The sequence below is a fragment of the Sphaeramia orbicularis genome, chromosome 17 (assembly GCF_902148855.1).
Source record: "Sphaeramia orbicularis chromosome 17, fSphaOr1.1, whole genome shotgun sequence".
In the NCBI taxonomy this organism is placed as follows: Eukaryota; Metazoa; Chordata; class Actinopteri; order Kurtiformes; family Apogonidae; genus Sphaeramia; species Sphaeramia orbicularis.
Genome location: NC_043973.1, coordinates 34366448 through 34381849, shown reverse-complemented (window position 1 = coordinate 34381849; position 15402 = coordinate 34366448). Strand labels below are relative to the sequence as shown.

General features: G+C 36.7%; 1 protein-coding gene across 1 annotated transcript; it reads left to right on the top strand.

Moving 5' to 3' along the window:
* Nucleotides 1-1804: 1804 nt before the first annotated feature.
* Nucleotides 1805-8790, top strand: LOC115437068 (Krueppel-like factor 9). Its single transcript, XM_030160153.1, has 2 exons — nucleotides 1805-2599; nucleotides 4539-8790. The coding sequence occupies exons 1-2, from the start codon at nucleotides 2092-2094 to the stop codon at nucleotides 4790-4792; spliced, it is 762 nt and encodes a 253-aa protein (XP_030016013.1). The 5' UTR covers nucleotides 1805-2091; the 3' UTR covers nucleotides 4793-8790.
* Nucleotides 8791-15402: the final 6612 nt, after the last annotated feature.

Sequence of the window (15402 nt, the reverse complement as noted above, 5' to 3'; positions counted from 1 at the left end):
CACAACTCAGAGCTCCTCCTTCACCCTAAACAGTGTGCATGTGTGGATCGACTGTTTCTGTTTAAATTCAACAGTTTCCAGGTTGTCCCATACAGCAGAAACAGTTGAATCTTGGTACCAGTCATGTGTCTGTCCAATTAGATTTAATTCACATCAATATTAGTTGAGTTCTAATTTTAAATGTGTGGTAAATGGGATTTTCAATGTTCAATGGAAATGTCCACAGAGTCCACATTCCACAGTGGATGTGGACAATTTAGTTCCAGATACAAGAGATTGTTCTAAGCTACAGGTGGATCCAATTGGAGGAGAATCGGAGTCGTTTGGAATTTTGGATGAATTTTGGAAAATGTCTCAATGATGACAGATAGGAAAATTGTAGATGTTGTGACCTTGCTGTGACCTTGAACTTTGGCCTACTGGGACCAAAATGTACTGGGTTGGTCCCAGGGCCTAGGCCTATCTGTGGGGAAGATTTGGGAAAGACGGGTGGAAGAGTTTTACACTAAAGATGAAAACAAACAAACAAAGAAACAAACAAAGCAAAGTGATCACAATAGCTCCCGGTGGAGGTAGCTATTTTCTGTCTGTTCCTCAGTGTTTAGTGTCTTTGTAGGTCCGATCTATAATGCACACGAACAAATGAGATGCTGAGGCATAGTGTTGTTAAAATTGCACATATTTTTCCAAAGAAATTTCAGTTTTTTCAGGTTATTCCCATCTTTTTTGTTTGGATAGTTTATAAAAGTAAGTATTTTCGTAATTTAATGGGGTTGTTTTGCACTAAATCAAAGACAAAAAATTGCAGTTGTCATTATCTTTAGGTTATTATGTTAGTATTTTACTGGTGCGGTGTTCTGGGCCCACTTGGGATTAAATTGGTCTGAATGTGGAACCTGAAAAAAAATGAGTTTGAGAGCCCTATCTAGAGCCTTTATATCCTTTTCTCACTTCAGTGTACACACAAACACAGTCTGCTAATATCCATAGGCCTAACAGTAAACAGTTTGAGTTAATGTGATTAAAGTTGTTTCAGAAACTCTTCTACTAACTGCAGTTGATGGAGGTTGGGATAAGAGAACAGAGACATCTAGTGTCTGTCTGTGACTGTCATACACATGGAAAAAGTATAGATGGGGGGGGGGGGGGGGGTCGTTTTTTTGACTATTTTTACCCGTGGATGTGGAATAAAATGTCCTCCACTCGTCCAGCCACGTTCTTCCAGCCTCTGGTTCGGCTCACACCAGACTGGCCCGCAGGCCTCCCATCCGCAGCTCCTTCCCCATCATTACCCAGGATGCCTGCCTCCTACTTCCCACCATGCACCCGCCGCCGGTCCACGCCCGTGCCGCGACGTCAGTCATGAGTGCTGCTGGCTTATGATGCGTTCACAGACAAAGACAAAATGGGATTCGAGGCCTACATTGGAAAGAAAACGTCACTCGCGTACTTTAGATAGAATTTAGTCCATGGAATTTGTGTGCTTAGCATGATAACATTTAGAAACTAGAAACAGCAAGAAGTATGTACAATAGAGATAAACAGAGGCACACGGAAAGCAGTTCGACTTCTCTTTTGTGTTGACTGCTGTGAGACATCTTTATTTGCTCCTAATAATTTCACTTTCATGTAGTGATAGAGGACGTAAAATATACTAAATTATAAAATCTGCAAAAATAAAGACTAAACTACACGATATGTTGCGGGTTTTTTAAAGTTTTAACACGTGAAAGCTTTAACTTCCTATTAACGCTTGAGACGTGAACGCAGCGTTAGTCCGGACCAGGGGGCGTAGGTTTGACCGGCTTCTCCGGAGCTCAGACACAATGAACCGTCAGACACAGAGGGGCACGCATGTGGGGCAGGAGACACTGGCACACTTTTAGCGCATAAATATCATCATTTGTGCCTTTTATTTGGTTTTCTTGACGTTTTCCTGGCTCCGGGTCCACTGTATGGGGGTAAGCAGACTGAAGTGGGAACGGTTGGTTGGTTGAGTTTGATGAAAACGGGCTCGAGCTCAGTCTGCCGTTAGCCCCTCCTGCGGATCCTCTCCTGCTTTTTTTCTCGACTAAAGCCGAACAGAGAACCATGTCGTTGACCGCCTCCTCCGATTATTTCGCCGCCGAGTGTTTGGTGTCGATATCCAGTGGTCCCGTACTGCACAGACCCACGCCGGTGGCCCCCGCCGGCCAGTCCGCCATGGTGGGCCTTCTCCCCGGGGAGCCGGATGGGTCGAGCGAGGACAGGGAAGTGCGCGAGACTCTGAGGCTGGAGGGGGCCAACATGATGGCGGTGGCCGGGATCCTCACCGACCTGCACGGCAAGTTCCGCCCCATGTCGGCCTACTCGGAAAGCAGCAATTCCTCGTGTGGTGGGGAGAGCGGTTACACCACGTTGTCCGACCCGACCACCCCTACCATGACCCCCTCCGCCACCCCGATCCCCGGACAGCAGCAGCAGCCGAGGGGGGTGGGAGGAGGCGGCGGCGTGGGGGCCCCCCGGTCCCCGGTGAAGCGACATCAGTGCACTTTTGACGGATGCGACAGAGTTTATGGGAAATCGTCCCACCTGAAGGCACACATCCGGACACACACAGGTACGGAGACACAAAAACAGCCTGCCTGTTTACATCAACTTTTAGGTCAAAGTTTGTCTGTGTTGGTTAATATGGAAAGTGTTGTGTTCTGCTTTACTTTGGATTTAAAGTCACGGCTATTTTCCCCCCATTTACCACCGACTGAGTGCTAAAATGTGGGCAAACAAAGGGGTAAAGACAGAAAAACTCCTCCTCAGTGACTCTCACAAAGAAGTAAACTAACAAAGAACTGGGCTGGACGTTAAAATCGGTGACGAAGGTCTTCCTCTGCACCGGATTTGCATATGAAATGAACGTAAGACGAAACCTTAACGCCGAGAAGAGAGTTTACTGCCGGCCGTTCGTTGAGTATTGTTTTTAGTGGCAGCCATCGTTTTTGATGTGTTGGCTGTGGGCTTTATTTGTGCCACCACATCCCCTTATGTCGCCCACTGACTTATTAAAGTCTAAATAACTCTCAGAGGATTCACCTCCTCTGCCTAAAACCACTCATGACAAAACTTTTCAGACTAAATATACCTCAAAGTGGACAAAAAGTTAACATATAAATCATGTAATTTCTCAGTAGAAATCTGGTGTAGGCTGGGAATACCCCAGACCCCTCAAAATGAAATCCACAACTCAACTGTAGAGGTGAAAATACGCATGTGATTTATTTTGGTTTTGCGCAAAATGAGGAGAATCGGTGCGTTCAGGGTCATTGAGCAGGCGCAAACGGATTAAGGGCAGGAAACGACTCGAGTGGGAACGCCCACAGAGAGTTCTGCAACAACAACGTGGCCTGGCTTTGTGATCTTAAAAATGGCACCACCGAGCATCCTCCACGCATACGAGTCCCAACTCATGTTCCCTGTAAGAGATTAAGGCTGCCAGTAGCTTAGTAAAACTAATCTGGTGTCTGGTAATCCTAGATATGGTTTGTCACGTTATAGAAAGCCATTTTTTTCTGATCATACTGATTCTGTAAAATTACAGGTGGTTGAGATTTGTCCAACAAAACCAGTTCTTTATAAATGCAGCTATTAGATTAGTTTTCTGTTAGCTTTTTAAGATCATCTGAATAAGCAGGAGGCCATTTTATTAAAATAACAGCAAATGAAATGGCTTCATTGTTGACACAGCTAGTCTCTGTGCTTATCTGTTGTTTGAGGTATGAGGCAGAAGTGAAGAAAAACCCAAGCATGCCACAGCAGTTAGTGCACAGAAGGTATGAAACTGTATTTACACGATTAAATGAGTTTGAAGACGTATCCTAGTTTTACTTCAATTACTTCCCTTTTTTGTCAGTTTCAGGCTTTTGTTTAATGTACGTGTAAAGTGAATGAGCTTTGGGGTTGGAGCACTTACACAGTTTACAAAATAAAATGATTTTATGTGCTAATTTGTCAGGTGTAATCATCAAATTGCAGTTGTTGCAACAGTGCATGCTGAACTGTTGTTCTACTAGGTTTTTTATGGATTTTACTCCAGTGTAATTTTGAAAGTCTTAACTTGATCGGTTTATGATGTTAATATCACTTTTATAAACTTGCAACAATTGCCATTTTGTTTTTAAATATGCTCTGAAGCTTTTTTTAATTGATTATGCTTTAACAAAACTATTAGACCAATGTGAAACCAATAATCATCAGTCCAAACTGGGGGTTTCTGGAGTGACAATGTAACACAATGATGATCAAAAGGATCTAAATCATGATTCTACTGATTAAAAACCTCTCACTATTGTTCTGTGTTCACATTGGGAGAATCTCCAGCTTTGTCCATCTTCGTGTCCAGGACAGAACTAGCTAGGCCCTAGATTTTGCATCGTAATGAGTTAAAAGCCTTAAATTTAAGTGTTGAAACTTCAAAAAACTGTTAACTAACATTGGTAATGTATCTGAGGTGACTTTATTTTTCTGTAAATCCTAATTCTTCTCACTCTGCCTCTGTGTTACAGGTGAAAGGCCATTCCCGTGCACTTGGCCTGACTGTGAGAAGAAGTTTGCCCGCTCTGATGAGCTGGCGCGCCACACCCGTACCCACACCGGAGAGAAGCGCTTCCTGTGCCCTCTGTGTGACAAGCGTTTCATGCGCAGCGACCACCTAATCAAGCACGCCCGCCGTCATCCCGACTTCCAGCCCTCCATGTTGGGACGCAACAAGGGCTCCACGTCCTCCTCCCCCTACTCCGGCTCCGCTGCCCAGCACTAGGACAGCTCCAGTCGGGAGATGTGTTTTTGTGTACTGGGGCCGGCAGGAGCACAGATAGTTATCGCGGTTTCAAGTTAACCAGCTACAATCAGATCCACTTTTTAGGATTTAGCCTTGCGGTGTTGTAGTCAAAAATGTGCACATAGAAACACATACACAAACCAACACACTCAGCTGGATGTGGGCTTCATCTCTGTACAGATGATTCATGTGACCACTATAATCAACACACCAAGGGTTGGTTATTGGAATCTGTTCCTAATATGCACGAACTGCAGATGACCTTAGAAAAGTGCTTTTAGATTCCACTTATCACTTCCTGAAAGCTTGGACCAACTGCATTTTCATTCTAGTTATTTAAACATGTAGTTTTAATACCAATGTGATAAACTGGAACTAGTGGCTAAAATTGTGGCATTTCTTAAGGAAAAAAGACATTGATGCAGTGAAATGGAAACACTGCACAAAAAATAATGGGAAATTGTGGTGTCAATTGATGCAACTTTGTGACAGTGTTTGAAAATTAAACAGTGAAACTTAGTAAAGATGAAATAACTAAATTCCACTGTTTTTGATCAATCTGCTCATTTTATATCTTAAAAATCCAGATCATATCAATGCAAATCTACAAGATGAATCATGGCGGTTGTACCTGCTGACGTACAACAAAATACAACAATACTAATCTCTCAAAACAGCTTTTTCTTTTTTCTTTCTTTTTTTTTTTTAACTTTGTAACCAAAAAGAAATCACAGAATACCTCATCAATCATGTTTATGGCAGGTTAAATGTACTAAACTAAAAATGACTTTTTGTTTTGTATTTTCTTTTAATTCCATGTCAGGATTTGATAAGAAATGGAATCATTAAGCAGATTTCAATAAAATAAACCCAACCCTGAACATAGCAAAACCTTTATCTCCAGCAGAAACACTTTCACAATTTGCAGGGATTTATCACATTTTCTGTACAAAAAAAAAAAATCTGCACATCCATCATCAGCCAAAACCTCACTGTTTTCTTGTGGTTAATTTGTAGTTTGTTGTTGTGCCCTTCAGTACCCTTTATTTACCATGAGTAGCACAATTTTGTGATGATAGGTAGTGAGGCAGTGACTAGAAGCTTTTTAGCTTTTTTTTTTTTTTTTTTTTTTTTTTTTTTTTACTTTGCTGATGTATTAAGTTTTAGTGGTGACACATTCCTTCATTTTTTTATTGCAGTAGTACTTATTGGAGCAACTTTTGTCTATTTTTCTTATATAACCAATTTTAAGTATAGATCAAATGTTACTTTTTGCCAGAAAAGTGGATCAAACTTCACTGTAGAGCTGTTTGCGCGCCACCATAATTCTAGACCAGTTATCATCCTCACACATAATACACAGTAGTATTGTGTGTAACACTGATGCAAATGTACATAAGCTTTAAGCTTTTAATGTAGAGAAATCGTAATGCTTCTAGCAGCAGAATTAATACACGTGATGAATAGTAGTCCTTATATTAGGGGTAACTGTATACGCTTGATAGGACGGCTTTGCCTGTGAGTGTGTATGTTTTTGACTTTTAAGTTTTTGTTAGTGACAGAACTGGGAATAGTGTGTATGCGATGGTATCAAAAATTTTCGTGGGAAAAGGTTTGAGTTGAGCTTGATTTTTCAGCCTGCTGCCTTCAGTGTAAAAGCGTTCACCCCACTCATCAGGTGCGTCTGCCAAACAGCAGCGCACGTATCAGGATCAGGTGAATGCGTTAGGTGTTTCTTTACACAGTTTGAGTTTCAGCTGCACAGTCTTACATGTAGCGTTCATACATAGTGTATTGGCAGCGTTTTCTTCTCACAAAAAAAGAAAAAGGTTTATCGTTACTACCATTTATGCGTGGAAATAGAAAATCCCCGTTCCTATACCAGTTGACCTGTACGTTGCACCTGCAAAGAAAAGCGCAGGTGCAGAAAACTTTACTGATGTCTGTGTTTCATTTGAACATGAAATAGCCTTTTCTTCATCATAGATGTTTGACTTGTTGAGGCACAAAACCAACAGGTGTAATTGACAATATTAACAATGGCTGCATTCCATTTAGATGCATCAGAATAATCTAACTTGTGAAACCTGTGCTTTTCCTGTTGTAACAAGACAAAGAAGTTGGCTGTTGAAAATGGTCTGTTGAACAAAATCAGGGCAGGACTTAATGGAATACAGCCAGTATTAATATTATTGGATTTCTAATATTTACACTGCTGAAAAGTGTACCTTAAAGCAAACTGGTATCTAAATATTTCTGTCCATACTACTTTTTAAAAAATTCCATTATCTGTATTTTTAAAAATTGGAGTATTAGGTGAAAAAAACAAACTCATAAGAGAAAAGAATAGGTGTTGTATTCTGAGACTAAATTAATACTTTTTGGAGGCAAAAGTCATAATATTTCAAGAATATGTGTAATTTGATGTGAAAATTTTAATACAAATGTGTGAAATAAGGGACAGGGAAGAAAACCTATTCATGAAATGCGAACAGCAGCTTTGTTTCTTCTCATACTTCCATTTGTCTTGAAATATTCTGACTTTCACAAATATTGGATGCTTTTCCGTAGTTGTTGCCTCTACTTTCCCCCTCCATCCAAAAACGATCACAAATTTAAATCAATCAAAGAAATGCGATCAATGTCCAGGTCTGACTGTAAAGAGGTTGAGTTTGGTTTTTTTGTCTCGTGTTCCCACACTGTTTGTCCAGCTCATGGACGTCTTCCTTATCTCAGTGAACAACACTTCTTCAGGAAACTCAGAAAGCCTTAAACTATGTCATAACTACTCTGCACCATGTTTACAGTTTGACCAGTGTGTAGGTATAGCCGCCCTGCTGGGGGCTCCTGACAGATACTCATTATGCAATACAGCACTTTTTTCTTACAGGTGTAATTGGCTAAATGGTGTAATGGCTTGCACTGTTACTGTGCTCTAGGAGCAAGCACTGTGGAACTTTGTGTTAAACCAATGGTTTCTAAAACTGCCTTTTGTCAAAGTGCTTTAGAAAGCATGATCTAAGAACTGGGTTTTGGTTTTGATTCTTTTTTCAGTCTTTGCTTACTCATCAATGCCATCTTGTTGTTGTTGAATTAGCTTACTATTAGACAATGTTTCATCCACTCCTACACAGGACAGATCGACTGCAATCGTCTTTCCCATTTATGTCACTTCCATCTTCACCTGCCATTTATCTGTTGGTCAGTTTTTCTTCACTGCGATGGTTGGAAACTCGTACTCATTTCTCTTGCGGAGCTTCATTCTGTTGACAGTCGGTTGCTGCTGGCAGTAGCCTCGAACACATGGACTGTTTTATCACAGGAACACACACAACATACTCATTTTTTTCAGTTTTAAGCAGAAATATATAAACTATCTCTTCTCACAGTGAGTCTTTCCAGGTTTCAAAGCTATATTCTCACAATAAGAACATACCTCAGCGATTTTTCTTTTCTTTTTTTTTTTTTTTTTTTTTTGCGGTGTCTTTACAAAATCCATCCAACCTGTCTTGTTCAGAAACTCCCATAAAGCCATTGAGCCTTGGATTTCAGAAGTGAGTTTTTATCAACTGTACCTAGATGCTTTGTTAATGTATCCTTGTCCTTATATATGCAACATCACTACTACCTGTGTAGCAGCAGAATTCCCTTTCCCTGCCTTCGTGTAGTCGTGTTACTATTAATATTATTGTGAAAGGGCAGCGGTAAATGAATCTACTGGATAAAATTTTCTTTACACAGCCTCTGTCGTTTCCAGCCCAAAAGAAAGACAGGTTTATGTCTGACTGGAGCAGAGGCTGAAAAAAAAAGGGGTGTTGAAACATAAAGCGAAAATACCTGCAAGTTGTCATTTCACTGCAGTTTTCAACTGTAAGAGCTCAGTCCAAATTGATTTGTTCATATCACTGAATGTGGCTTTGATGACAGATGAGCATTATCCATTTTGGATTTAAGTTTTGCTGCACTGCCTCGCTGAGGGAGAAAAAAAAAAGAGCAGTAATTTCTCTCGTCACCACACTAATTCAGATATGCACACTGTACAGAAACGGATGTTTTTTAAATTGATGCCTAATTTTTAAATTAATGTAATTTTTAAATCCTCTTATCAGAGCTTTAGTTAAGGTAAATAGGAGGTGGAACTAAATAATTGCTGCAACAAGCTGTTTTGATATTTATATTCTCAGGTGTCTTAAATTTTGAGCATTGGAGTTTCAATATTTCCTGTGCAACACCGAAGTACAAGCATGTTTTATTTCTTTTTATTATGCTGATTAATTTATTACAAAAATATCATTTGTGTGGTTTAATTATTCTTTTCATAACTCATTTTGTGATATGGAACAGTACTAATATTAAATGGTTCCATTGTTTGCTTGACATGAAAATACCAGTGCTTTTTTTTTTTAAGAATAAAAACTCTTTAAGTTGATCTGTGCTGTTGTGTTTCTTGTGGCTGTTTTCTACTCCTCAGTGAAGTTGAACAAAATTTACAAGTGGGTAAAGTCAAGCTAAACTATTGCACACACATATTTTCCCCTTTATTTAAATGGGATGTAATTTCATTTTGACATTAGATCTTTTTAAACATTTTGAGAAACGCATTAAAGATATAAATTCACTATTGTAACACATTTACACCTAAAGCTACTTTTCTTTAAATACTACACTGACTAGTTTTAATTTAGTTTTTATTTTCTTTCATTACTTGAAGAATAAAGATAAAGAGCTTCTGGCGACCAAAAACAAATCCTGTTCTAAAATGTTTAATAACTCTTGAACCACTAATTCTGTCATTACATTTAAATATTTCAGGCAAAATGAAGTTTCTCAACTTTTCCACAGCATCAGATATGACCACTTTGAATGTTCAGAGCCACTAATGAACATGAAAACACCATGATTTTCTGCAAAATAAATTCACTAATAAAACTGAAGTATTTTGACATATGATAGTGGTTGTAGATGAATGTGTTTACTCTGATTTATTGCTATATTTTGCAGAAAAAGTCACTTTTTGTTCAGTTTTCTCTACTTTAATATAATAAACATTGACATGATCAGTAAATTCAGTATAGGAAAATACCAGATTTTGTTGGAAATGTGAAATACAGAGGATCGTATTGTAATAAAGGATGATTAATCACTTTGGAACAGTTAGATGTAGAGTATCTAATATGTACAAAAATAACTTTGGGTCCTTTTGGATTAATTCTAATTATAAGAAATAAGAAGTAAGTGAAGAGCAAAACTGATTTTGCAGCCTTTCTTTGCCAGCAAACACTTCAGAATGCTTAAGGTCTTTGTATTATGTCTTTTTAAAATTTTAAATAGATTAATGTGAACACTTATGTCATTGTTTCAACAAGTAAAGATTTTTTCTGTATTTCTGCATTGAACTGCATTTTGCTCCCATTGTTTTTATTAATGATTGTATGACTTGTAATATCTTCTTTCTCATTTTATGTTTCTGTTAATAAATGAATACTGCCCCTGGTAAATAAAACACTACATGTAGTGGAAAAAATGTACAGAGATGAAAATGATGTAAAAGACCAAATGATGGAGGAAAAATCAGCATGAGGGAAAATTATGCAATAGAAAAAGAAAAGAAAAATAGCATTTAAAAAAAAAAAGATTAAGCCAGTGATAAAACAGATGTTATTTTAATTACCTCCACCAGGAGGTACTGTGATCGCTTTGCTTTGTGTGTGTCTTTGTTTGTTTGTTTGTTTGTTTGTTTGTTTGTTTGTTTGTTTGTTTGTTTGTTACCAGGATAACTCAAAAAGTTATGGATGGATTTTCATGAAATTTTCAGGGAATGTTGATACTGGCACAAGGAATAAATTATTAAATTTTGGTGGTGATGGGGCAGGGGGGAGCGTATCTGTCTTGGTGGAGGTCTGCGCTCTACGAGTGCTTTTCTTGTTTCACTATGTATTTTTGTAAATTTAGATCCTCACAAAATGTTGAACTAATACAGTATTTTTAACATGAAAGAATGTAGTTTGTGTTTGTAAGATTAAAAAAAACCCACTATGTCACTTAAATAATTTAGTTTTATATGTATTTTCGTAAACTTGCTTGACTGTTTATGAGGCTGAAATAAAGGGAAACAGTGACATTTCTTTCCTATGGAAGAGGATTAGGACCACAGGAAAAAAAAAAAAAGTCCAATATATATTGTCTTATTATTATGCTGAGAAAAAAAGTCACAATTCTGAGATTCAAGTCAAAATTCTGACTTTAATCTCAGAATTCTGACTTTTTTCTCAGAATCATAACAAATATATATAATGGGACTTTTTTGTTTGTTTGTTTGTTTCCAGTGGCCTTAATCCTCTTCTGTACTTTCCAGACACTTTGCATTAATGAATTTAAATCTCAAAAATTAGTATAGGAAGACAAAAAATACCACTTTGGTCCCAAACAACAAACCATGTTACATTAGAAACATACAGTACCTTCAAATGAAAGTCCTTCATTTGAGTTTTACCTGAGTGTTTCCCTCATGTATCCGCACAAACATAGCTTAAGGTGGCTTCATGAGGGTTAATATTTCAGTGACAAGATAAAATATGGATCTTTTACTTCTACTAATATGTTTTCCCACCGCTGCAAAGTGACTCCCTGACACAGAGAATCCCCTGGGGCAGTAAATGAACTTATACAAGGGTAATAACGGGCAGCATTTGATTCATGTCTTCGAACCTTTGACGAGTTGCTTCGACTTATTCCTCAACCACATAAATCTGTATTTTTATTCACCTTTTATCTGCAGCGATAAACTCAGATGTAATTCCAGAAAACGGTGCGTGTGTTACTGATCAGTTATTTATTAGAACGTCAAAAATGGGCGCAGACTCACACATATGAGACTGGTTTTATGTTCATCTGCTCAAGGGGAAAAGTTTATGCTCACACCTAAAACTCTGCATTTCAGATGTGCACCGACACGTAGGATTTATGAGGTTTATTATGCAACAAAGTGAAAAGTTTATGGAACCTGAAAACTCATTTTAGGAAAGTAGAGCCTATTACATCCCACTGTAAAAGCCTTTAGTCACTCTGGATTTGTCACTGATGTTATTTTTCTGTATTTGATGAGCGTTTTAGTGGAAAAACCGTCACACTCATATTCCTTCATTAAATGTCTGTTGGGATCTTTATTGACAGATGAATTATACATAAACCCATCCCTAAGTGCTTCACCAAGTATTCTGAACACAGCCATTTTTAGTCCATCACTGGAGTTTTAATTTAGTTTAATGTGAACAGTGAAAGCAACAACAAACCTGGACCATCACAGTTTTCTTTTTCTGCACAAATATGACCGAAAAAGTGTCCTAAAAGCAGCTAAAGGGAACCAGATAAAACAAAAGAGACCAAAACATCCATCCGTCTGTCTATTTTTATGACAGTAGATTTGTTTCTTTATTATTCAATCCAGAAAAAGTTGCTTTAATAAAAAAAAATGCTTTCAATAAAAAAAAAAAAAAAAAAAAAAAAAACTTTTCAATCAAAGCAAAAAAGTGTTTAAATCAAAAAAAAAATTATTGCCTTTAAACAATTTTTCCTTTGATTGAAAAGGGTTTTTTTATTTTCACTTAAATATTTTTTTGGTAAAATCAACTTTTGTTTCGATTGAATAATTAAAAATAAATCTACCTCATGTATTTTGAAGGTGAGACAAAAACATTAGCCTTAAAAATGAATTCATTGCACAGACTTATCATACTTTAAATATTTATGTGGTAAGACAGTATGTGGACCTCTATCATCAGTTTGTGTAAAGGTGACACCAGGTGTGATGCTGCTGAAAACTGGGTGTGATCTTCACAACACATGTTTGATGAAGGGTTTAAGGCAGGGTTCTCAAACTCCTGTTCTTTCAGGTTCCACATTCAGTCTGATTTGATCTGCAGTGGACCCAACCAGGAAAATAAGAACAGAAGAACCAAGAAATAATGACAACTGCAACTTTTTGTCTTTGTTTTGGTGCAAAAAACCCCCAGGAAATTATGAAAATACTTATTTTTATAAACTATCCAAACAAAAAAGATGTGAAGAACCTGGAAAAACTGAAATTTCTTTGGAAAAATCAGTGTAATTTTACCAATCTTCTGCCTCCACTTCTCATTAATCCACGTGCATTCTGGATCAGATCTACAAAGACACTAAACACTGAGGAACAGGAAGAAAAGAGTTCAAACTGGACTGAATTGTCTTTAGATGTTTTCATTTACATTTTCTTTAAATGTAAATATTTTCAAAATTTAACATTATTTTTTGCACTAAAATTTGAAGTTGTCATTATTTATAGGCATAATGTTAGGTGGTTTTTTTTGGTGAGTTTTAGTGGGTTTTTGAGTAATTTTTAGGTGGTTTTTTGGTAATTTTTGGGTGAGTTTTGGCTGGTTTTTGAGTAATTTTTAGGTGGTTTTTGAGTAATTTTTAGGTGTTTTTTTTTGTTTTTGTAATTTTTGGGTGAGTTTTAGTTGGTTTTTGAGCAACTTTTAGGTGGTTTTTGAGTCATTTTTAGGTGGTTTTTCGGTAATTTTTGGGTGAGATTTAGGTGGTTTTTGAGTAATTTTTAGGTGTTTTTTTTTGTAATTTTTGGGTGAGTTTTAGTTGGTTTTTGAGTAATTTTTAGGTGGTTTTTGAGTCATTTTTAGGTGGTTTTTTGGTAATTTTTGGGTGAGTTTTAGGTGGTTTTTGAGTAATTTTTAGGTGGTTTTTGAGTAATTTTTAGGTGGTTTTGAGTCCTTTTTAGGTGGTTTTTGAGTAATTTTTAGGTGTTTTTTTGGTAATTTTTGGGTGAGTTTTAGGTGGTTTTTGAGTAATTTTTAGGTGTTTTTTTTGGTAATTTTTGGGTGAGTTTTAGGTGGTTTTTGAGTCATTTTTAGGTGGTTTTTGAGTAATTTTTAGGTGGTTTTTGAGTCCTTTTTAGGTGGTTTCTGAGTAATTTTTAGGTGTTTTTTGGTAATTTTTGGGTGAGTTTTAAATGGTTTTTGAGTAATTTTAGGTGGTTTTTGAGTAATTTTTAGGTGGTTTTTGAGTAATTTTTAGGTTGTTTCTGAGTCCTTTTTAGGTGGTTTCTGAGTAATTTTTAGGTGTTTTTTTTGGTAATTTTTGGGTGAGTTTTAAATGGTTTTTGAGTAATTTTTAAGTGGTTTTTGAGTCATTTTTAGGTGGTTTTTTGGTAATTTTTGGGTGAGTTTTAGGTGGTTTTTGAGTCATTTTTAGGTGGTTTTTGAGTAATTTTTAGGTGTTTTTTTTGGGTAATTTTTGGGTGAGTTTTAAATGGTTTTTGAGTCATTTTTAGGTGGTTTTAAGGTCATTATTAGGTGGTTTTTGAGTAATTTTTAGGTGTTTTTTTGGTAATTTTTGGGTGAGTTTTAGGTGGTTTTTGAGTAATTTTTAGGTGTTTTTTTTGGTAATTTTTGGGTGAGTTTTAGGTGGTTTTTGAGTCATTTTTAGGTGTTTTTTTGGTAATTTTTGGGTGAGTTTTAAATGGTTTTTGAGTAATTTTTAGGTGGTTTTTGAGTAATTTTTAGGTGGTTTTTGAGTCCTTTTTAGGTGGTTTCTGAGTAATTTTTAGGTGTTTTTTGGTAATTTTTGGGTGAGTTTTAAATGGTTTTTGAGTAATTTTTAAGTGGTTTTTGAGTCATTTTTAGGTGGTTTTTTGGTAATTTTTGGGTGAGTTTTAGGTGGTTTTTGAGTCATTTTTAGGTGGTTTTTTTTGGTAATTTTTGGGTGAATTTTACATTGTTTTTGAGCCATTTTTAGGTGGTTTTTGAGTCATTTTTAGGGGTTTTTTGGTCATTTTTGGGTGAGTTTTAGGTGTTTTTTTAGTAATTTCTAGGTGTTTTTTGAGTAATTTTGAGGTGGTTTTAAGGTCATTTTTGGGTGAATTTGGGTGATTTTTAGGTAGTAACTTCTCATTAGTCCATGTGCATTCTGGATCAGATCTACAAAGACACTAAACACTGAGGAACAGGAAGAAAAGAGTTCAAATTGGGCTGAATTTAATACAGATATTTCAGGCTGGTCACATTTGTTCATGTTATTCACATTTTATTGTTACAGGAGAGTTTGGAAATGGAAATATTTTCATAATTTAATGTTATTTTTTGCACTAAAACAAAGACAAATATTTGAAGTTGTCCTTATTTGTTGCCATAATGTAATATTATTTTTTTCACATCGAACTGAGAAAAAAATACGGAGTCATTCTTTTTTGTGGGTTCTTCTGCTGTTATTATTTGATTGTAGATCAGATTGGTCTGGATGTGGAACCACAACTAAAATGAGTTCCACAGCCTGGACTGTGGAATTTATACACTTTGTAAATTCATCCCAGGGGTCGGATTGGAACCTTTGGTGGGATGCATTTGGCCCCCAGGCTGCATGTTTGACAGCCCTGGTTTTAGGGCTTAAAAATTACAAATATTGCTCTCTAGTTTTAGATAAAGTGTGTGTAGAAAATGACAAAATTGTAGAGGGTTCATAAAGTTTCAGGTAGCACTGTCTTACATCTAAAAAAAAAAAAAAAAAAAAAAAAAAAGAACAGGTTGCAGAAATAAGATAAA